Source organism: Nothobranchius furzeri, chromosome 5 (assembly GCF_043380555.1).
Source record: "Nothobranchius furzeri strain GRZ-AD chromosome 5, NfurGRZ-RIMD1, whole genome shotgun sequence".
Taxonomy (NCBI): Eukaryota; Metazoa; Chordata; class Actinopteri; order Cyprinodontiformes; family Nothobranchiidae; genus Nothobranchius; species Nothobranchius furzeri.
In genome coordinates, this window is record NC_091745.1 from 56,818,363 (window position 1) to 56,843,127 (window position 24,765).

At 43.4% G+C, this 24,765-nt stretch overlaps 1 protein-coding gene across 1 annotated transcript in view; it reads right to left on the reverse strand.

Annotated features, from left to right (window-relative positions):
• Positions 1-11,051: 11,051 nt before the first annotated feature.
• Positions 11,052-24,765, reverse strand: part of LOC107378960 (interferon-induced transmembrane protein 2) — a 24,719-nt gene continuing 11,005 nt past the window's right edge. The window contains exon 3 of the mRNA XM_015949478.3: positions 11,052-11,301. Coding sequence (XP_015804964.3) covers positions 11,146-11,301 — 156 coding nt within the window. The 3' untranslated portion in view covers positions 11,052-11,145. The remainder of the gene's footprint in view (positions 11,302-24,765) is intronic.

Below are 24,765 nucleotides of genomic sequence, written 5' to 3' on the forward strand. Positions count from 1 at the left end.
CAGTAAAGCTGTTATCGTTGGCGACCGTTGGTTGCTCAATACCCCTGCTAGTGAAGCTGAAGTTTGCTTTGACGGTTCGGTATCTACTAAGGTGGACCTACCATCTGCGACCTTGTGGGTAAAGGTTCCCCGGGGTGCAACGGTCCACGTGGGTGAAGTTTCTCTATATCACTTGGATCCTGGTGAGCATAGGTCTGTGGTGGAGTCCTCCACTTTCTATGATAACATCTCTTTTGCTCTTTCCCCAGCGACGGTGGTTCGGGTGGCGTTCGAAGGTCCGACCGTGGTTCGCGTGGGTGTGGTGAACAAAGTGTTGCGTGAGCTGTCGTCGGATCCCGACCTTCGGTTTCGACCAGTGTCTTACTCCTGGTCCTCCGCCGACTCTGTGGTGATATTCATTATAGGCATAAACATCTGCTTGATTTGGACTATGTTCATTTTCCAACACCGTCGGTTCTCCGCCGCATTGACACTAATGAGAACATCGCTCGATGATGTTAATGGACGTCTGGCTCGGTCCATGGAACCGCGTCGCGATGGACCGCCGGCCCGGGCTGCTGCGCCAGGGACGGTGAGTTCCTCTCCACAGCCTCCTCCTCCTCCTCCTCTTTCGGCATCTGCGACGTAGAGGGGGAGGATCCCGGTTACCAGACTTGTTGGTTCCACAGATTTCTATCTCTGATTACACAAATTTGTTTGTTTGTGGGTGTACATGGTTGTCTTTCCTGTTATACGTCACGTGCAGACTTAAGGTGTGTTGAGATGGACGTGCTGTGGGCTCCTGGAGTCAGGTGAAAGGCCAGGTAACAGTGAGTGGGTTAGGTCACATAGTACTGTGTCCAAAATTTTTTTTTTTTAATCTTTACTAATCACAATTCCTTAGGGGTACATTAACATGAACATGATTACTAACCACTGATTTACATTTTAGTGCTGATTTACATTTCTGTTTTTTATAGTACCTTTGACCAGTTGATTTTAACAGTGAAAATTATGTTTGTGATCCTCAATCCTATGATTTATCCTGCGGGGCTACAACCAATTTTGCCCCTGTCCTGACACAAGTATTTACAGTGAGGATTCACTGATACCAGTTAGGGTTTCTTTCATTTTTCTGCTTCTCGCATCATCCCTTTTTGCATCTTACACAGTCAGGGTTGCATCCATTTCTTCACTTAATGGGTAATTACACTTAAAACTAACACATAGTACAAAAGGCACTCATAGAGTTAGGTTTTTATTATTTTTTATTTCTTTGATGACATGAAATGCACTTTTGTCGTGTCTACATTGAAGTGCCTACACTGTGCTCTCTCTCCTCTGCTGAGCTTGTGAGGATCCTGCGTCCTGGGGGTGGATCCGTGACTCGTCATCTGCATACTCCTGGGTGGTGCTCCGGCTCGTTGGCCTTGGACGACTATGGTTCCGGCATGGCTGCTGGGACACCTCATTCGTTGGGATTACTGTCACCTGCTCTTCCCTTTTTGTGGATTACGATAAGTACTCTTTCAACGTTCAATTTTCATTTGGAATATTACCCTGCCTGCAGTTACAACAATCGATCTTTAATTGGAATACTACCCTGTTCGTGGATGCGTTCAAGATTTGCTCCTGCTTTGCTTTATTGCCCGTGAGGATATGACGTTGCTGTTGCTTCGTTTATAACTTCCATGGGGAATAATTAATAACCTGCTGACTTGTGTTCTTCCTGAGGAGTGTGCGAGACTGTTCTCCGGCGTGGGGTTCGTGCCTCACCACAGACGGCTGTTCCCTTGGGATCGCATCTGGTTCTGTTGTCAAGATTCTTCATAACTTGGGTTTGTTCAACGACCAAGTGGTCTCTTGAAGGACCACATTGACCTTGAAAAGGGGGGATATGTAGGGTTATGAAGTTCATGGTTTTCAACTCCATACAGCTGGCCCCTGGGCACAAGAACACCATGTAGAAAAACCAAGGTCGGGTTGTTCCTCAGACTGTTTACATTCCAGGAGAAGAGTCCGAAGGAGAAGAAGAAGCTTTACTTAATCAAAGTACTTTATTTGTGATTAAAATTATTAAGCAAAACAGATGTTGATCAACAATAATCAAGTGAATGATCTGTGAAATAAATATGTCATGAATTATGTTTAATGAAACCAGGACTACGGTGCAGACATACTGATCCTCATCTCCATAGAAACGCATGACACATTGTTCCAACCAATCAGAGCTTTCGGCTGCCGCAGGAGAATCTGGTGTTGACTTCAAGTGTCCAATCTACTTTACTGAAACTTATCAACAATTCAGAGATATAAAACAAGGCAACGCCATTTTAAGTCAGTTCCATTTTGACTTCAGTTCTATTCACCATCATCCTAAAGAAAAGCGCAGCCTAGCCAGATGTGTTTTCTTTAAACTAAGAACTGTGAAACGGGAGATTTTCGTCGTTTAACAACCAGACGACGTCCTTTCAAAATAAGAGCACCTGCTGACGCCGCTGAACGGTACCGGGGTCGACCCTCCAGACGGGCTTTGAAACGTTGTGATCGCTGCACCGACAGCTCCATCGTACATCCGAGGTTTCCAGACCTGGCATTTCCTGATCTACCTGGGAGACCCCCACTGGGTACGTACACGGCAAAATAGCGGCTCATGTCATCACTTTATAAGCCTCGTGATATCTAGTCATAACAAAGACGACCAGATTCTCACACGTCAGCCTAGAGAATCTGAACCAGACACACACACACACGCACCAACACAACATCCGAATCCATTCTCATCCATCACAGAGTAGTCCTGGTAGATCGTTTAGAATTTATAATTCAGAAATTAAAGATTCTCAAACGATTCCATCTCTCTCTTTTCTTGTCTCAAAGTCAATACAGAGTGTTTAATTAAACTCCCTGATGATAAAAACAGCCTATTCTTCTGTTTATAAAAAGTGAACTACTAACAGTGTATTAAAATACAACTTTAGATAGTTACATCACTTTGATTCCGTTACAACTGTCGCATCTAACAGAGGAAATTAACGATCTCAGAGGATTGTCAGTACCTTTAGTAGAAATGTTGTTCGTGTTTTGTTGAAAGAGATGTGACACAATCTTATTTCCTTCAAAACAGATACAGAGCCAAGTTAAACCTTAAAATCTCTCATCACAAAGCCCGAGTTTAGAGTAAAGTTTGCAGTACCGACAACTGCAGCCACACTTTTAGTCTCAGGTGCATGACCCAAACGTCGCTCTTGTAGCCACAAATTTAGTTTTCTCAGTTTGTTAGTACAACTGTGGACATGTTCCCTAGCCGCAAACATGGGGCATAGCTTTTAAAATCTTCTTTAAATGTTCAAATAAACTGATAGAGCAAACAAAACCTCACCTTGCAAGCCATTAGTTATGCACTACTTCTTGAATTTCACTCTCTGTTGCTTGCATAATCGTTTCTGAGCCAGCCCAGGAGGAAGCTGGATAGGGAGCCTAATAGCGTAGTCTACACACTGTAAACAGTGTGACTGGGGTTAATTAGTAACTAATAAGCGGGTAAAAGTAACTTTTACTGAGGAAAAGCATTTTAGAGTAGTTTTAAATCATTCAAAGTAACGTTTAACATTTTTGAGAAGTTTATTAGCTTAATTTGTCCTTTGGAAGTAAAATAAGTGTGATGGTGTGAGCATCCTGTCACTGTATCCCAATTGATCGCACGCCCTGGCTACTTGGCCACAGGAATGTCCCTTTTGGTGACTGTGTAACATACCCAGAGTTTAAGTATTCACATAAAAAATGACCAGAAATGAACTTTTAATTTGCAGACACAAACTGCGTCACACATCCAGGGACTCATTACATCTGTCTGGCCTCCAAACAAGAAAAGCAAGGACCTACGACCGTGCAACCAAATAAGTTAGCCATAATAAGTGCTTTCCTTATCTTGGCTGGAACAAAAGTCATGAAGAAAACGAGACTTTCTGCACTCACTCTGAATAAAGTTCATCGTCCTTGAATCATAAATGACTTTACAACTTTATAGGCTGATATAATCAAATGTGTTGAATGAACAATATGTTTAAATCCCAAAGTGCTTGAATAATCTGTGCGTTAATTAATGATGTGTTAAAATGAATATTTTGCTGCAATGATTTATTTCAGATCTTAAACTACACCAGATCAGTGTTTGTTGATTTAACACGTTAATCTATCAGTATACTCATACGTCATAAGATTAATATTAAGGTTTTAACATTCACTTCACATAAATGTGTAAATAACATCACTTCACACTAAGAGTTAACCTCTGTCAGTATCTGAGTGAAGGCGTGATTTCTGAGGTATTTCATTAACGCCTCTTAAACGTGTCAAATTCTGATTTGCCAAATTTATAAACAAAAGTTGATAAATACAGGAATCGTTTCTTGATCTGGTTCGTTCTCCCGCTGCATCCTGGTTCGGCCGACCGGTGAGAAAGCATTTGGAACCCTCCTCTCTTCTGACCCTAAGGTCAGTCTCTCTGCAACGCTTGTGAGTTCAGACACGACGGTTCTTTTATGAGCCACCGCACAGCCTCAGACGCAAAATTGACACTCCAGCTTCCTGCCATCAACAGACTAGATGGGTTGTACAATTATGTAAAACAACGTTTATGAATGGCAAATGTTTTGTAACCACTTGTTACAAATCAGCAAATGCTTTTTGTCCTCCTGGGCTCACATAAGAAGAAATTTTGCATTTAGTATGGCATCGCCCAGAGACTTAGACCCACTCCCATGTATTTTAGGCCCTGTTTTTATGGTTATGTTACAAAGCTGCCAATAATTTTCAAAAACTGGGTATCATTTAATATATATATTTTCAACAATATTTGGATGGATATTTCCAGAGATTAATTTTAAAAGGTACACATCGTCACTCTAGGGTCAGAAATGGTTTGATATGAATTTGTGAACGGGTACAGCTTTTACATTTTTACTTTCCCTTCTATTGGAGTGTGTTAGCCTTCTGGTGGACCAGAAATGTTTCCTGGTAATGAAGACAATTACTTTAAATAAACACATCTGCACAGTCTGCTGGCCGTTCTAACTGAGTGCAAAACAAACTCCCCGACAAATGTGGCCAAAAAAAAAAAAAAAAAATAGCAGTAAAGCCAAAAGCAAGCTGCTGATTCTGGCTGAAAATAAAAAAAAAACAAAAGAATGCACAAGATGCTGGAGTAAAACTTTTATTATTGCTCAAATGTGAAAAGTACGAGACGGAAACACACAAGAGAGCACCTCAGGAACCTGAAATAAAGTGAGAGTGAACAAGCGTGGGATGAGAAGAGAAGAATGAGTAAATTAAGAAAAGTGGATCTGGGAGAGCAACATGCTCCCAGCGGGCTTTTCTTTACACCACGACACAGCTGACGTCTTTAAGACATTACTCACATCCTGCAGTTCTCTCTAGAGTCTGACGCGTCATAGTTTGAGAAACAAACGCAATAAGACTAAAGAAAATTCTATTCCAATCTTCAGACTGTGTAATTCACAGGATCCGGTAATTACGACATCAACTTCAGCTTTTCCTTTTAAGGCTAAAAGCAAAGAGCAGAAAAACGTAAAAACTCAACATTAGGCAAGATCAAAGATGAAAAGCAGAAATGCTAAATAAAAGGCTCAAGATTACATCTTGGAATACAAATACTTATCCTTAGAAAAAAAGACACAGCACACTTTTTTTAAAGTGTACATTATTTGTAAAGTCATTTTCTAGTAAAGAAGTCTTGAGCTATTAAAAAAAGAAGAAGAAAACAAAAAAGAATAAAACCCAGCTAAACAGTCAGAAAAATGTTGAATAAACCAGCCATCAAGGTTGAGTCTGAGCCGCTGTGGTTTCTCGTCCCTGGTGAGAAGCTGCATGAACAAAAATGGCTTTGGTGTGATTTAAGATTAAATCAGCCGATGCAAACCAGCTTTCTTTTCCCCAGCTTTGGGGCGACGGTGGCACAGGAGTTAAGTGCTCGCCTCGCAATCGGAAGGTCGCAGGTTCAAGCCCCGCTCAGTCTGTCGCTGTCGTTGTGTCCTTGGGCAAGACACTTAACCCACGTTGCCTGCTGGTGGTGGTCGGAGGGACCGGTGGCGCCAGTGCTCGGCAGCCTCGCCTCTGTCAGTGCGCCCCAGGGCAGCTGTGGCTACATCGTAGCTCATCCCCACCAGTGTGTGAATGTGTGTGTGAATGGGTGAATGACTGATTGTGTTGTAAAGCGCCTTGGGGGGTTCCAGGACTCTAGAAGGCGCTATATCAAATACAGGCCATTTCTGCTCAGGGCGCGCGCTCGGCTTAAAACATCAAACAGTCATTTTCTGTTTATACAAGTGAAACTCAAAATATTACAATATCATGCTGAAGTCCATTTATTTCAGTTTAGACCGAGAAACCATTTAAAGGCTCAGGAACCCTTTGCAGGTGTTTTGGATTAAAGCTGCTTTACAGAATCTGCAAAACAAGCTAGTTTTTAAGCACAGTCACAGAAGTCTCACCCCTCCCATCGACTAAAATCCGTAGGCCTCAGCCCCCTAACATTGGACTACGAACTGAGTAAACGATTGAGCGCTAAACACCAGTCGCCATACGTTTTTGTTGTCTGGACTTCAAAAAGTGTTTTTCTTTTTGGGACTTTGGGAGGTTGTCCTAAAGTTGTAATGGTAGCAGCCTGCTGTTTATCCTTCTCTGATTTTATTGAGTGGAGAATGTCTCACACCAGTGGTGTTCTCTCTGTTGCTAAATGTGTGAGGACCCAGGACAGAGTGGGAGTGCAGTGGTTCGGTGAGACACAGCCAGGTGGTCCAATTGTTGGTTTCAGACCGAGCCGTGTTATTGGCTGAGGATTTTAGATGAATGAGAAAGAATCACTTTATTTTTTTTTTAATTCACTAATTACTTATAGCTACCGTATCCTACATTAAGAAGCACGAAAATGGTTAAAGCTAGCTTGTTTTGCAGATTTGCCAATGTAGCTTTAATTAGCTGATTAGAGTGACACCTTAAGTCTAGAATATTGAACCTTTTCACAATATTCTAATTGTCTGAGATTTTGAATGTGGGGTTTTCATCAGCTGTAAGCAGGGCCAGATTAAGACTTCGCTGTACCCTGGGCAACAATATTCAAGGGCCCCATCATCACGACCCAAGGATCACCATAATATGGTCACATACAGAATATTTTACTGTAATATGCAGTAAATATACTCAATACTTGAATGCCTGACATCACGTAACCCGCTCAGGGTAACCTTTGACCCACCTTGTGTGGACTGACCAATGAGGAGAGGGTCTTAACTTGAGGCCCTCTCTTCATTGGTCAGTCTGCATGAGACTGACTCTCAACTGACGTTCAAAGTCATAGGCAGCGAAGCGTCTCTGTGCAGCGCAAAAGCCCGGGTGGACAGTTTGTTTAGTACCGGGTGATCATATTTCCATTTCCAAACAAGAGGACAGGGGATCTGTGCCTATGACGTCACACTATGGCAACGCCACACAAACCACGCTGGGACCCATTTTTTTGTAAGAACTAAATTAATATCAGATTCTGCCAATAAAAGGGCTCTAAAACAATTCATATGTAAATATTTAGCATATGTATTGCAAAATCTCATTTTTCTGCTTTAGTGCTGCAACAAGGTTTTATTAATAATAAATTATTATACCTTTTATTTTACTACAGCATCGGTAAGCTTCCTGTGCACAGATTATTAAGGGTGCTTGTTTCAGCTGTGAGATTAGACAATAGGATAAATGAAAAAATAAGTTGTCACACACTCCATGGAAACTTTCAGAGAATCCACAAATAGTGGCTTTCAAATGGTTTTGTTACTTTTTGCAAGTTTAGAAAAGAAGCAGATGAGACAGCATGTCTGATAAGTTAGTTTTTCATCTGATAACATTTGAACATGTCAGTAATGTCTGAGGAGCTTTTATAAACACTGTTTAACTAACACTACTGGAGAGGGTAACAATTACACAGAGGCTTCTGGGGAGCCCAGTTATGGGGTGGGGGGGTGGGGGGGGGGTCATTTTGCCTTGGCCCCCAAAATGTCTTGAAACAGCCCTGGGTGTGTGACTGAGTTTTGAAGGTGATCTGAATTGTATCAGATGTGTAAATATGACATGTGTATAACTTATTGTTTTATACAGGTAAAAACGTGTAGTGGAGATAAATCTACGTACATTTTACTTTTCCACACTTAGTTTTGTTTTCTTGTTTTTATTTAACTATTTTCCTGTCCTGTCTGTCTCTCATCTTCCTGCGTCTCCTCTAAACTCTCCAGAAAAAACTGCTGCCAGGATTCTTACTTTTGAGCAGATCAAATGGATCTCCTGACCGCAAAGCGGAGTGCGCCTTTCGATGCTGCGTCAGTGAGGTGAAATCACCGCAGCACCGCGCAGCACAGGTGATGAGCTGCGCAGCAGCAGAGCGCTGCAGGCACAAATAAGACAGAAAATAGAGAATATGTGCGGACATGAACGATCGTGTGCTAATTATAGTTTTTTGGTTGCGCCACTTTGAGAATGGACCGTGCGCTGGAAGCAGCTGCCCGGAGCGCTGCGCAAGAACGCGCTGTGCCGCTCTTTGTGCTCTCTGCTCAGAAGAGTCCATAAATTATGTAATATAGATAGAAAACTTGTTTCCGGCTCCCCTGGATGTGTAAGATATACAGCTCCCCCATAATTCGATCCCTGCTCCTGGATGAAAAGCCGGACATTTTCATCAATACGACCGCGGACCCCCCAGTCCGGACGCCCGGACAGAGAGTGAAAAGTGGACATGTCTGGGGAAAACCGGACATACGGTCACCCTAGTTTAATATAATGCGGGAGATTACAGACATGCCTACAGTATTTTGCTCGTGCGCTTGCTGCCCTGGGCCCCTTAGAGTTCGTGGGCCCTGGGCAATTGCCCAGTTGCCCATATGGTTAATCCGGCCGTGGCTGTAAGCCACAATCATCGAAGTTATAAGAAAGAAAGGCTTGAAATATCTGGCTGTAAGGAGTCCATCTCACGTGGTAGTTTCACTTTTTAAGTTGAATTAATGAAATAAATGAAATTTTCCACAATATTAAAACATTTCTATTTTCACCTGCATTTCTGTAACTTCTGTTTTTCCAGTCACATGACTTCAGGGTTAAAACCTGATGGTCAGTCCAAACCTGTTCATCTGAAGTAGAATGAATACACAGAGTGACATAAAAAAAGCTGAGCTGCTTTTTCAACAGCACTACTCAGCTCGGGACGGCGTGGGTTACCACAGCTCACCTCAGTGTGGCTAGCTTTCTCTGACAACTCCATGACAAAAAGTCGGTGTGCTCCTCATAGTGCATGGGGAAAGAGGGGGGTGGTCTTTACTTGAGACAAAAATAGGTGATCAGTAAACAGTGTGAGCTGATCTGTGTGCTATACAAAAACACAACACAGCACAATAATGGAAGTGGTCTTGAACATTCTGCTCAGTCTGCCTTTTTGTCAGACTCTAAAACCAGGAAATGACTCCAGGCAGCAGCCAGAGGGTGTTTCTCAATGCCAAGGAACCTTGCCTTGATGGTTTGGCCCCGCCCCAGTTGCCTAGGAGAAACGTCATCGGGAGCCGCCAAGACGTGTTCCAATCGGTTCCAATGTTCATGTTCTACCGAGGCATGTGTTCCCCGTTTGTTAGCCATTTAGCTAGCTGAGTAAGGATACACGGGAGGTGTCTTGTAGCCTAGCCTTGGTCAAAAATTACCCACAATACACTGCAGTATTTTCAAAAAGACGGCAGATCAGAAGCCGGCAGCTACTTCGGGGACAATTTAAGTTTAAAAGTAAGTCGGCTAATTTTAAATGTTTTTTTTTTTAGATCCAGAGAATTATCTATTGTTAGTTAGTTGCTTAGTAGTTGCAGCTTTGGTGGCTAGCGGGTAGTAACTCACTTACATATTTAATTTATTAAACATATACACAATTTAAAAAGTAAAAGTTCATTATATATTTAAATTGAAACGAATACTGTCACGTTCTGAGGATGTTAGGACCCAAATATGCAGTTACCCAGGATGACACGAGGCAGAGATGATGAAAAGTAAAAATCCTTTATTTGTGAAGGCGGAACAAAAGTAAATCCAGGCAGCGAGCCAAAGTCCAAAAAACTCCAAGGTTGGAGAAAACAAAGCTCACCAAGAGCACGAGCAAACACTGACAGATTAACATACAGATACGTTAATGGACCGACACAAGACAGAGACAATACCGGGCTTAAATAGACTGGGAGACAAATTAAGGAAAACAGGAAGCAGGTGTGTGGAGTGAGGGCTGGAGGGAAGGCAGGTGACACTAATCAACTCAATGGGGAAAACAGAGACAGAGGAGGGCAAATACCTGAACACAGAACAAAACAGCAATTACCTAAAGACAGAGAGAAGAACTCACACAATAGCTGGAGGAGGACATAGCACATACACCCACACACACTGAGCTGGGGACAACGAGGCTGGAGCTGACCTGGGAGGAAAGAGTAGAAAAGATAACATAAGACACTAAACTGACACGCAGAAAAAGGACACATGAGGGCGCCAAAGAGCTACAGCATAAGACACATAACAGGGATGCAGACAAGGACACATGAGGGCGCTAAGAGAGCACAAGGGGGAAAACCTGGAGTGGAGCACAAGAGGAGCTTGGGAACAAAGGGACACAAGAGAAAATCTAGAGAGGGATGGAGGACACCGGGAGGCACAAAAAGGGAAGGGGCTGACGCAGACCATGACAAATACATATAAAATATAACGTTGTCTCCCGTGTCACGTGACGTTACATGACCGCCGTGGAAGCCGCGGTCACGTGATGCAAGTCTGTTCCATTTAACCATTTTCTTTGACCAAGGAAGGACAGTGTCCTTGTAAGCAAGGTGCCTGGCCTTGCAAGACATTGCCTCGCAAGGCTAGGCGCCTTGACATTGAGAAACACCCCAAAATGTTTCGGAGCAACCGGAGACTCCACCCCTAGCCAGTCAGTGGCTGACAGTCACTGACGTCTGGTTTCTAGAACGGGTCAGCACACTAGGAACCACAATAAAGCAGACAGGAAGAGTTGGCGGAAATACTGAACTGTCAAACCGAACTGCACTCATCTGATTCATGGTGAGTAGTGCTGTTAGAAAAGGACTAATTCTTCAACTTAGAAACAATAAGCACCACGTAAACAATGCATAGGACCAAGGATCCAAGCCCAAGTCCCAGAGCCACGTGGTTCAGCGTCCGAGCTGTCCGGCTGTTTCTCTCCGCTGCCATTCGATCACCCGAGTGGTTGGCTTCACGGGCCTGAAGGTGAGAAAACAAACAAAACAAGGTTAGATCCAGGCGTTCCACATTCATAAACAATTTTTGGCCAGGAAAGTGATCATTTGTTGCCATTTTTGGGGCGTTTATGATTGTGGAAGAGACCCAGCATCCTGTGATGGGACTAATTACATCAAGAGATAATAAATAAAGTATTATTTAGGTCAATGTAACCCTTAATAGGTGACCAGGACCCTGTGATCAATTTTTGGCAAGAAAAATTATCTTTTTTTTTGTTGCCATTTTTGGGGTGTTTATGATGATACGGTAGACAGTATGAGTACAAGAACATCAACAGATAATACATAAAACCCTTATTTGGTCAATTTTAGCCTCCATGAAAAACTGAGCGATTCAATCACTTTTTGGTAAGTAAAATGCCATTTTTGTTGTCTACAATTAAATAATCAATAAAGAATTTAAAGATATTTTGAGGTGCTTCTTCTAGGTAAACAGGAGGGTATAGTCACTATTTGGCAAGTGACAATCTTAATTTTATGTGCTGAAGTGCTTTTATCTTGTTACTTTTAAATAGAGCAAAGTAATGTATAGTAACCTACACAGTGTCAGTAAAGCCAAAGCTTGATCAGTTTAAATACTATTTTTCAAGTAAAAATGGGCCTCAAACTAGTTAACTGTGGCTCCATGTCAAGTGGACTAAAGAAAGGGGGGGGGGGGGAGGGGGGGGGGGTCAAATCGCTGGAGAATTGTTTATTTCCATTTATACAACGTTTTACTTTACATTCAATACAGGGCACCATTTTACACCGTTTTATTTTTTTGTATCAAGGCTGTAACATAAAGAAAGTCAGTTTTTACCACAAACCATCTTTCAATCGTTATATTGCAAAAAGATTAATATATCCTCATTGTGAACGTTTAAGACAAATAGCAACACTTAAAACAACTTCCGAAATGGAAAAAACTAATATCCGCGATAAACATCTGTTTAAGTACCGGTGTTCTGATAATTTCTCCTACCCGGTAAACCGTCCTACCCGTTGTTACTGAGCATGTGCGCGCATGCGCACAACACAAAAGGGGAATGCTACTCAGCTGTCATATTTGCAGGAAAATAGATAAGTAGTAAGTATTAGTACTTTTTTTCTTTGGTTAGGGTTAGGGTTAGGGTGAGGGACAGGGTTTGTGTCATGTAAAACAACGTAAAATTCTCCTACGGGTAGGACCGGACGAGGTGATCTCTGCTTTCTCAGTGTCCATATTGCTAGATATGCTGAGTTTTAGGTCGAAATCCCGGGGAATTTCGTCTAGAAATGCTATTACCCTAACCGTGCGCGATCCCGCGGTGGCTAATCATTTTTTGGCAGCCAGTCGCTTTTTGGCACAACACCGGCAACTATAACGAAAATGAAAGAAACAACGGACTGTAAGTTTTGCTTTTTGAGCAAAATCAGCTGAGACTGCAAACTGGAGCAATGCAGCGCCACAGGAGCGTCTCTCCGTTAGAGCTGGAGCTTATGGCAAGCTGTTTTAATATTTAATCAACAATCTGACCTCTCATTAATCCTATTTTGTATAGCAATAATGTCATTTATCCTAGTACTAATTGCATTTTTTTAGTCAAAATTGCAAATGCAGACATCAACAGTTATTTGTTACTAGTAGAAATTATAATTAAAGATAACCAAAATAACAACTGCAGTAGTAGGAATTAAAACTGAGATATCTCAAAATTCTTATAAAATTAAGGTAACATTTAGTAAGCATAGGTGTGTAATCCAGATATCTATAACTCTATTGTTCCTAGTTGAAATTTACATTCCAGATATCCATGAGAACATTCCTACTATCTAGAATGAACATTTCAGATATCTGAAATGTAATTCTTCCTAGGACAAATTACATCACAATTCCTATTAATGTGTATTGGATTTTAGTGCCTCCTATCAACAATTAAATTCTTCCTGTCAAGAATGAACATTGTGGATAGAAGAAACTGAATTCTTCCTAGGAGAAACTCACATTCTACAATTCAGCTACTAGTAAAAACTCATTTTTCAGATAGGTTAAATTAAAGTCCTATTCCTGCTGTCTGTAGTGTTATTTTGGATATCTGAATGTGCATTTATACTAGCACTATTTATAATAATAATAATACATTTTATTTAAAAGCGCCTTTCAGGACACCCAAGGTCACTTTACACAAAACACGTAATAAAATACAATAAAACAATAATAAAACCCAAAGAAGAAAAAACAGAGAGAAACATTTCAATAAAATCAGAGGTTGTAGGCAGATTTAAACATATGTGTTTTGAGTTTTGTTTTGAAAAGGGTAAAACTGTCGACGTTTCTGATGTCTGGGGGAAGTGAGTTCCAGAGTCGAGGAGCAGAGCGGCTGAAAGCTCTGCTCCCCATGGTAGCGAGACGTGCAGAAGGAACCGCAAGATGGATGGAAGAAGAAGATCTGAGTGAACGGGACGGGGTGTGAATACTTATAAGGTCTGAGATATATGGAGGAGAGAGGTTGTGGATTGCTTTGAAGGTATGGAGGAGAATTTTGAAGATGGACCTGAATTTAACTGGGAGCCAGTGAAGCTGCTGGAGAACCGGCGTGATGTGGTGAAAGGAAGGGGTTCTGGTGATAATACGGGCTGCTGAATTCTGGACCAGTTGCAGTTTATGAAGGAGTTTGTTGGGGAGACCATAAAGAAGTGAATTGCAATAGTCGATACGGGAGGTGACGAGAATGGCGGCAGTGTGAGGGGTCAGTGAGGGACGAAGACGGTTTATGGAACGTAGATGGAAGTATGCTGACCGAATTAATTTATTAATGTGAGCCTGAAAAGAAAGTGAGCTGTCGAGAATGACACCCAGACTCTTGACGTGAGGTGAGGGGGAGACTATGGCGCTGTCAATAGTTAAAGAAAAGCTGTCAGATGTTGAGAGGGTGGAGTTAGTGCCAACAAGAAGAAGTTCAGTTTTATTGCCGTTGAGTTTGAGGAAATTAGAGGTGAACCATAATTTGATTTCAGAGAGGCAGAGTGTAAGGGAGGATGGTGGGAGAGTTGAGTTGGGCTTACTGGAAATGCAGAGCTGGGTGTCATCTGCAAAGCAGTGAAACTGGATATTGAATTTGCGGAAGATTTTGCCGATAGGGAGGAGATATACTATGAAGAGGAGGGGCCCCAGGACAGAGCCCTGGGGCACACCTGACTTGACTGGGGAGGGTTCTGAGGTAAAGGATTTTAACTGGATGAACTGAGTGCGGCCAGTAAGGTAAGATTGAAACCAGCGGAGGGGGGTGTGAGTGATGCCTAAGGAAGAGAGTCTATTAAGGAGGATGGGATGAGAAATGGTGTCAAAGGCCGCACTCAGATCGAGGAGAATAAGAATAGAGATTAAACCAGAATCAGCAGCAATGAGTAGGTCGTTAGTGATCTTGATGAGAGCTGTTTCTGTGCTGTGGTGGGGACGGAAGCCAGACTGAAACTGTTCATAAAGGTTATTGCGGGTGAGATGTGAATGGAGCTGAGATGCAACAGTTTTCTCAAGGACTTTGGAAATGAAGGGAAGATGGGAAATGGGACGGAGGTTATTGAAATCATTGGGATCTAAACCAGGTTTTTTTAGAATAGGGCTGACTGAAGCGGATTTGAATAGGGATGGGACCGTACCAGAGGATAGTGAGGAATGAATAATGGCTGTTATAAAAGGGAGCAGAGAAGAAAGGCACGATTTAACTAAAACAGTTGGAATAGGGTCCAGTTGACAGGTGGAAGGTTTGGATTTGGTGATGTAATCTAATATTTCTGAGGGATGGGGAAGTTCAAAGGAGGAGAACGGAATGGTGGGTTCAAATAAATCAGGAGAGGGAGGGGAGGAATGAGGTAAAGAGAGATGGATTCTATTGACCTTATCATTAAAAAACTGAAGGAGAGAGTTACAGGTTTCTGAAGAGTAAAGATGGATGGGTAAGGAGTCGGGAGGCTGAAAAATGCTGTTCATGATGGAAAATAATGTTTTAGTGTTGCTGGAGTTGGACGAGATGAGACTGGAGTAATACTGAGATTTGGGATTGGGAGATGGAGTCCTTGTAGAGAGAAATCTGAGCAGAATATAAGTCTTTATGGATGGTGAGACCGGTTTTCTTGTAGACTTGTAGACTCTATTTAGATTTTAGATAGATAAAATCTTCCCAGTAAGCCACTGTGGATATCTGGAATGTTAATTTTAACTAGGAACAATACAATTATAGATATCACGATTACATAGCCAGTCTGCTTAATAAATGTTAAAACTGCTTGCAGCAGTTACTCAGATCACCAGAGACTGCAGGGACAGTGCAGGAGCGGCTTGTTAAAAAACCATGACGAGCGAGGTTTTGCAATAAAAAGCAAGTCATGTCCAAGATGAACAGAAGTCTGCGGCAGTCGCTCCCTCCAGGAAATACACCACAACTGAACTGCCCAACGTTTAAAATGAACATGCATTTACATGCACTAAAGAGTAAACTATAAGTAAATATAATGGAGCACAACAGAAATAAACGTACCTCGCTGACTGCATACAACCAAGAGGGAATGAATCCACGTCTAAACAAAATCTTCAGGAGAAAAATGAACAATAGCACATTGAAACCAGCTTTTCCTAACTTATTTTCTAACTTAAATAAGCAACGTGACTACTTGAAGGGAAGAAGGTGTGCGTCAGCTAAATGTGTCCCAGCAGAATAAACATGCTGCAAATTAATTCTTACCAATTATTCATGAAAAAATAACAAATAATGCATAAATAATAATATTTTAAACTGACATGAACAATGCAGCTAAAGATGGAGTTAAAGCAATTTGGCAAATATCTTTGCACACTTGGATTTGCAAGATTCTGTCTGAGAGCCAGAGTATTTGTTAGGGATGTGGCAGATAGCTTTCTGAGAGTTCGTGAAAATCCCTTCTGTGGCTCACACCATCAAAGGGGTACGTATAAGTCCCACATTTAATTTACCACTGAATGTGCCTGGAAGGAACATTTAGTTCTGCTCCTGATTTGTGGCTACGTCAAAAGTAAATGTAATGTAACTATGTTTTTTCTGGACCTGATCAAATATATCTACAGCCTCCTGTTCAGTGACCCCACTTGTTTAACTCATCAGAGTGAAGCTGTAAGAAAAGGCCCATTTTCACATAAGAACAAAGCAGCCACAGAGGCAAAGACTTATGATGATATTCAGCTCTATATGTCCTTCATGCCACACCAGTTGGACAGGCTGGCCACCCTTGTACTCTGCTTGACCCAGATCAGTAACTGGCTGTCCAGCAACTTTCTTGTCCTCAATACTAACAAGACAAGAGACCCTGATCGCTGCACCCCCGGAACTTCAGCCAAAAATCGAGCAAGAAATTATCTCTTTTTACCCATCAGCCAAGGCCAACATTAGAAACCTGGGAGTTATTTTTGATCCAGCTTTAAGTTTAGACTCACACGTCAAATCCATCTCCCGCTCTTGTTTCTTTCAACTGAGAAACATTTCAAAAGTCCGTAAACTGGTTTCTACTGCAGATCTGGAAAAAAATCATCCATGCCTTTGTGTCATCACGCTTAGACTACGGTAACGCTCTTTTTACTGGTCTCAGCAAAACCTCCCTCTCACGCCTTCAAGCCATCCAAAATGCAGCAGCCAGACTCCTAACCAAATCCAGCAGACGAGCTCACATCACTCCAGTTTTACAGTCCCTCCACTGGCTCCCGGTAGAATATAGAATACAGTTTAAAGTTTTAGTCCTGACCTATGGAGCTCATGACAACCAGGCTCCAAGCTACCTATCTGAGCTTTTATCCCCACACACCACCTCTTGGAACCTTAGATCCACATCTGAAAACCTCCTGGCTGTTCCTCGAACCAGACTGAAAACCAAAGGGGACAGGGCCTTTCAGACTATTGCACACAGACTTTGGAACAGTCTGCCTTCAAATCTCCGTCTCTCTAACACTGTAGAGGTCTTTAAAAATCATCTAAAAACTCACCTTTTCATCCAGGCGTTCCCTCCCTAAATGTTCAAAAAGATGGCTTTGTTTAGGTTCACACCTTCACTTTGTTTATACTCATGATTTTATTTTCTATGTTTATCACTGCTATTGTTTTTCTGATGTTTTTATTGGTTAGAGGTATTTGCCCTGATCTTTATCATGTTGTACAGCGCTTTGTGATTTATATCTGTGAAAGGCGCTATATAAATAAACTTTTACTTACTTACTTACTTGCCTGGAACTTGACCTTGTCTGGACATTCCAGTGGAACCGCTGAAACAAATGTCCGTTCATTTCTGTTCCAGCAGAAAGGTCGTCCTATTCTCTTGCATCAGAGTCTGAATTATAGATGTCTATCAAAGACAGGACTACCAAACACTCAGATGGGATTTATTCTTCTACCATCATTAAAACACCTTTCTGTTGTGACACAAGTGCAAAGGACTGAATGTTCAGATAAAGATGTTACTGCAGCAGCAGACCATATCTGTTTTCACTTCTGTTTATTATTATTTTTTTGGTTCTGTAAAATTACGGAATTGTTTCCTGTGTCAAACTGTCAGTATTAACATCAAAGCACACACAGGTCTGTGTTTATTTGGTGCGTAGGAATGATTTTACGCATGTGTGGTATTTACCATGTTTGTACTTCCTAAACGTAAGAACAGCTCTGACCATGCGTACAAACAGCATGTAGAGGTGGAAGAGGGGAACTGCAATACTCAAGGTCTCAGTCATCTTTGCGTGTTCCTCATTCACAAATTATTATTGCCAATATGTAATTATGTCTGTGGAAAATCAGCTTTATGGCATAATTAGTGTTAGAACCTATAAAAGACACCTGTGATCGACGAGACTCTCTAGCATGGCTGATCTGGTGGTATTGAAGGATTTGGCAGGATTTTGAACTCTGGAAGGAACGTGCCTTCCATGAGCGCTCTGATCTGCTGGCAGTGTTGGGAGTAACACAGTACAAAAGTAATTAATTACTGTAATGCATTGCTTTTTACTGTAATGTGGTAATGTAAGGCATTACAGGGAAAGAAAATGGTAATATTTACTCGGTACAATTGTCAGTAACGCGGTAATTACAATGCATTTTTAAACCCAGAATCAAGATGTGGGTTTCCTAAAAATTCAATTTGCGGGAAGCCTGAAAAAAGATCCAGTATCCACATATATTACATCATTTATGGACTCAGCTTTGCAGGCATTCCATGAGCACAGAGGACGCAGCGGTAATGGCTCAAATACTCCAGCTGCGTCCTGCGCGCGGCCGCTGTTATATTCACAAAATCGCTCCACCAAAACCAAGTAATTCGTTTGTGATCGTTTATATCAGCCCATATTCTCTGGTACTTCATGTACTTTTCAGCTGTGTTCATAATCTGTGCCCCGGTGATTTCAACTCATTGCTGCTGGAGTGCAGCGCATATGAAGCTTTTTTATTTAATTTTTTTGCATTCGGTAGATCCCTTTGGCTGATTAGTTTGAAAGTAGGAAATCTAGGGAACAGTTTTTCTGGAAGATGGAGAAAACATGCAGTGCGCAGTAGGGCCTGAACGACTTTATTTTTTTTAAAGTCGACAGTCAAGTAATGAAAGTCGAGTCGACTTCGACTAGTCGTTGATGACGTCATACGCCGGAAGCCGGGGGGGGGGGGGGGGGTGTCGGTCGGTAGGTTCGCTGGAGTTTTTGACAATTAAAATTGCGCCCACATTTTCTAAGTTAACACATCTCTTTTAACAACGGTAGTTTCTGCATCCTACTTCAGTCCTCTCCCACCTCCCCCTGCACAGCAGCCGCAAACTCACTGATGCGCCTGCAGCCTTTCCTGCTGCTCTAAACATTAAAATAATTATTTTCTGTTCCTCACTTCTGATTACCTTCAGTGGTGTCTGTTTGTTGCAACCACCAGGTACAAAAACTAACTTGTTTTTATTTGACTATTTTTCTGTCCTGCCTGTCTATTATCTTCCTGCATCTCCTCTCAATCCTAAAGAAAAACTGCTACCTGCGTTCATATATATTCACCTTATGAGTTACCTTTGAACTGCAGTTCTAAAAGATCTACCGACCGCAAAAACAGCGGAGTGCCGCTGCTCGCCGGCCGACTACAACGGGACCGTTTTTACTGCGGAGTTCATGCCGGAGCGGAGCGGAGTGGAGATAGTGGAATCTTGGGGGTGTGTCACCGGAGGACAACAGGTGATGCGCCTCGCTCCGCAGCAGCGAAATGCATCAGGCACAAATAACAGACAGAAAACATGAAAGGAAATGAGCCGACATGAACGATCGCGTGTTTAATTTGTTTTTGAGGTGGTGACACCTGATTTGGCGGTGCTCAGAACGCAATGTCTGGAGCGCACGTCAACGATCAGAGCTTTGCATGCACAAACTGGTTAAGATTAGGATGGGGGTGAGGGGAAGGTTAAATTGCAATAGGGAAAAGGTCACAGTTTGGTTAAATGTCCGTTTTACCGCCGGTGTCAGTACCGCATCGCCTCCGCCTCGATCCAGACGCGCAGGGGCTCATCACCTGCTGTCTTTTCCGAGGACTGCATCTTGTCAGTCATTATCACGTGACAGCGACTAGTTGATGACAGGCATAAAAAGTCACTACAGAGCCGTGAAGTCGACTAGTCGACTAGTCGACTAGTTCGTACAACCCCTAGTGCGCAGGAAGGTTAGAGGGAGAAAGGGCCGGAAATTATTCACATAAAATCAAGAAAACAAAAGAAAGTGCTTGAAAAGAAAAAAAGTAGGTAGATTTATCTCCAATACACATGTTTACCTGTGAAAAGCAATAATAAATAACCATTTAATATTTATACATGTGATAGAATCAGATCACCCCAGAAGTCAGTCCCACATCCAGGGCCGTATCAAGGCATTTAAGGACCAAGGCAAATCTAGGCTTGGAGCCCCCACCACCTCACTCCCTGCTCAGTTAATATAAGATGGCAGTGTGCTGAGAGTACAAAATGTTGTTGCTTTTATTTAATAAACAACTATTTTAAAGCACTGATATTATATCTGACTGTTTTTAACAGCAACCCTAGCTCAGACACCACATCACTTTCCATGAGCTCACTGAGCGTCAGATTACCTGATTCATATTGAAGTTGTTTTGGTGAAAGTAATTTAAAGTAATGCAAAAGTAGTGTAATGCCTTACATTTTAAAATAAGTAATATTGTAATGTAATCAATTACATTAAAATAAGGGTAACAAGTAATAAATAATGCATTACAGTTTTGAAGTAACTTGCCCAACACTGTCTGCTGGAGAAAATCCAAAATGACTCCTGAGCAGATACCGCTTCCTGAAGGAGATCCTTCTGGACCTATCCCGTGATTCAAGACCGTTTTTGGAGCGACAGACAAACTACATGAATCCAATTCCAGTCCATGTTTAATTATAGATAGGATGACCATACGTCCTCTCTCCCCTGGACTTGTCCACCTTTCACTCTCTGTCCGGGGCGTCTGGGGGGATTTCCTTCATTGATCCAAATGTCCTGTTTATCATCCAGAAGCAGGGATCGAATTATGGGGGACTAGATATCTTTCAGGGAAAGATGCAGTTTCTACCTATATTACTGTAGCAGGATGAAATAAGCCTGCTCCAAATTATGTGGGTTGGCACATACCGGCTTTCACACTCATGAGGGTGCTGTGAGTATAAAAGGGAGCTCTGCTCACTGTTGGAGCATGCTAAGGAAACTGCTGCACTCTGGCGTTAGCTGCTGTCCTCAAACTGTGCCTCAGTAGGCGATCGGCTCTGCTTTGGTGCTTGGGCATTTGTTTTGTGCTGGGCATGACGCTACCGCTCATCCCAGAGTGAATTGAGCATTGGAAAAAAAGGACAGGTGTTGAATACCTGTGTGCTGCCGGGCGGGGAAGCTTCCTTGCGGCCCGAATGATACTAGCTGGCGGACTGATTACACTCTGTGGTCTGGCTGGTGGCGCCGCTGTTTTGTTTTAGTTATTTTCTCCATTTTTAGTTTCTCCCCATCTTGTGGTTTCTACACGGACCTTTGTACATTGTTGGGGGGGCTCCCCACTCTCAGCGTGGGAGTCCAGTGGGGAAAACAACCATGTTTTATCAAAATAGTTTCAGTGTTTGTAACTCCCCTATCTTTTGTGCAGGCTGGGACAGGAGGTGGTGAAGGTGGCCTCGGTGGTGGCGGTCCTGTTTTGTGCGTGTGCTGGTGCTGGGTTCTCTCATGTTGGCGTGAATGTTCACTATTGCCTGGGGTGACTGTATTATATATTTTTGTGCTTGTTTCTTTTTGTGTACATCTCAGAGAGTGGAACCATGCCTCTCACCCTTGGCATGGACTTTCTGAGGCGCATTGATGCTTGCATTGATGTGGAAGAGGGGGAACTCTGGTCAGGGTTGAAGAACCTCTGCCCATTGTTCTGCCTCCTGACCTCCACTGTCTCACGGTTGGCAACTCTGAACAGGTGGGAACAACATGTTCACCACCTAGCCCAGAACCTTTGCCACCACAGATTCAGCTTTCATCAAATTCACATTCTGTCGATTTCTCTAACGAAGCAGAGACTCCTACCACTGTAGTCGAGCGAGACAAACAACAACTTGTCTTAAAATATTCTGATTGCAATAATCTTTCTCTTTCCACCATGTGGGCAGGTAAACACCTTTCCAGTTACATCGGTGGCCAGAAACTCAGCTTTGAAGCTCGACTTCTGCCAGAGAACTTCCTTAACGGTCATCTCAACAACTTTACAAAACCTCTTGCCACACAAGGTAAAGATGTGGGCACCTCATGGTCCCTCAAACCCTTGTGGGCCCCTGATGATGCGTACATCTTTCAATCATCTGATGGGTTTGTGTCTGTTCAACTTGGCTTTTCTATAAATGACCTTGTCAGTCTTCAGTTCCAGGACCCTGCTATCAGCAGGATGATCTTGCACCTTTCTGAGCCAAAAGCATCTTTCTCTTGGGTTTGACTCCATTCCTGAGCTGCATGCTCTCTTTTGTGTTCATGTCACTCCTCGGTCAGGTGTTGTTGACCACAACAGCGCCGGACTGACCAGGGAATCCAGTACCTCTAAGATCATTGATGTCCACAGAGCCTGTGTTGTCCCTGCAGCAGAACCACTCCCACCTGACCCAGGGGAGGCTGACGCTTGCAGCGACGCTCCACCTGAGACAAGTTGCTGCCTCCCTCTCCTGAGGTGCCGGACAGTTTGTCAGAACCTCTTTGGTGCCGATCGATAGTCTTTCTCCATGGCCTCACCAAACTCCTCCCACGCCCGAGATTTTGCCTTGGCAACTGCCACTGCTGCACCCCGCTTGGCTATCTGGTACCTGTCTGCTGCCTCTGGAGACCCACAGACCAGCCACGCCCTGTAGGCCTCCTTCTTCAGCCTGATGGCTCTCCGAACCTCTGGTGTCCACCAATGGGTACGGGGGTTGCCACCACGACTGGCACCGGCCACCTTGCGACCACAGCTAGCAACAGCCGCCTCAACAATCGCAGAGTGGAACAAGGCCCACTTGGAGTCGATGTCGCCCTCTGCTCTCGGGACGCATTCAAAGCTCTGCCGGAGGTGGGAGTTGAAGACCGTCTTGACAGGTTCTTCTGCCAAGCGTTCCCAGCAGACCCTCACTATGCATTTGGGTCTGCCAGGTCTACACGGCATCTTCCCCTACCATCTGATCCAACTCACCTTCAGGTGGTGATCAGACAGCTCCGCTCCTCTCTTCATTCGGGTGTCCAAAACATACGGCCACAGGTCAGATGATACGACTACAAAGTCTATCATCGACCTGCGACCTAGGCTGCCCTGGTACCAAGTGTACTGATGGGCATCCTTATGTTCAAACATGGTGTTTGTTATGACCAAACTGCGGCTTGCACAGAAATCCAATAACGAAACACCACTCGAGTTCAGATTAGGTGGGCCGTTCCTCCCAATCACACCCCTCCAGTTCAAGCTGTCATTGCCCACGTGAGCATTGAAGTCCCCCAGCAGGACAATGGAGTCTCCTGATGGAGCACTATCTAGCACTCGTCCCAGGGACTCCAAAAAGGGTGGGTACTCTGAACTGATATTTGGCACATAAGCACAAACAACAGTCAGGACCCGTTCCCCGACCCGAAGGCGCAGGGAAGCTACCCTCTCGTCCCCCGGGGTAAACCCCAACACACAGGCAGAGTCTTGGGGCTAACAAAAAGCCAACCCCAGCCCTCCGCCTCTCACCTGGAGCAACTCCAGCAAAGGAGAGTGTCCAACCCCTCTCAAGGACTTGGGTTCCAGAGCCAATGCTATGTGTCGAGGTGAGTCCGACTATATCTAACCAGTACCGCTCAACCTCTGCCACAAGCTCCTGCTCCTTCACCGCCAGCGAGGTGACGTTCCATGTCCCAAAAGCCAGTTTCCTTGTCCGGGGATCGGACCGCCAAGGCTCCCGCCTCGGTCTGCCACCCAATCCACACTGCACCGGACCCTTCATGTTCCTCCTGTGAGTGGTGGGTCAACAGTTGGATGAGCCCATGTATCCGGTTCAGGCTGGGCCCGGCCGGGCCCCATGGGCAAAAGCCCGGCCACCAGGCACTCACTCACGGGCCCCAACCCCAGGCCTGGCTCCAGGGTGGGACCCCGGTAACCCTCCGGGCCGGGTACTCCGACTCTTTGTTTTTACATCCATGAAAGATCTTCTGAACTGTTCTTTGTCTCACCCTTCACCTAAGACCAATTTGTCATGGGAGACCCTGCCAGGGGCACAAAGAGCCCCAGACAACATAGCTCCTAGGATCATTAGGGCACTCAAACTCCTCCACCACGATAAGGTGACGGTTCAAGGAGGAATTATTATTTTTTTAAAACTTATCTTTCTAAAATAAAATCACTTGTAAATTGTGGAACCATGTCTCAATCAATCAATTTTATTTGTAGAGCACCTTCTGCAACGTTATCAGAAGCCCAAGGTGCTAAACATCATCATAAAAACATTCCCAGTACCTGGGCATAAGAGCAAGATAAAAACATAAAATCATAAAATAACAGACAACTAATGTGTTCAAGCAAGAACAAAACTGACAGAACATGCCTACAACTAAACTGTAAACTACAAGCCGTTACTCCTCGATTTTTCATATTCAATTTTATGTTTAACTATTTTTTCTTTACGTCTGACAGAACCATCTCCTCTGCCCCGACCACATTTTCAACCTCTCTTCTACTTAGGCAGCCAGTGCATCAATCTCGCAGTCAATAAACTTGTATTTTTTGGGAAGAACGCAGGGATTACCCTCATGACCTGAAGAAGTGGTGTGACTAAATATGGTTATTTGAGGGTGTTTCTGTATGTAAATAACTGTGAATGGAGAACCTGTGTATGCAAGGGTGGGATTTATCATGTCAATTGCAGAGGAACATGCGTTAAGTGGCCACTGCATGTTTCATAAGTTAGGAATTTG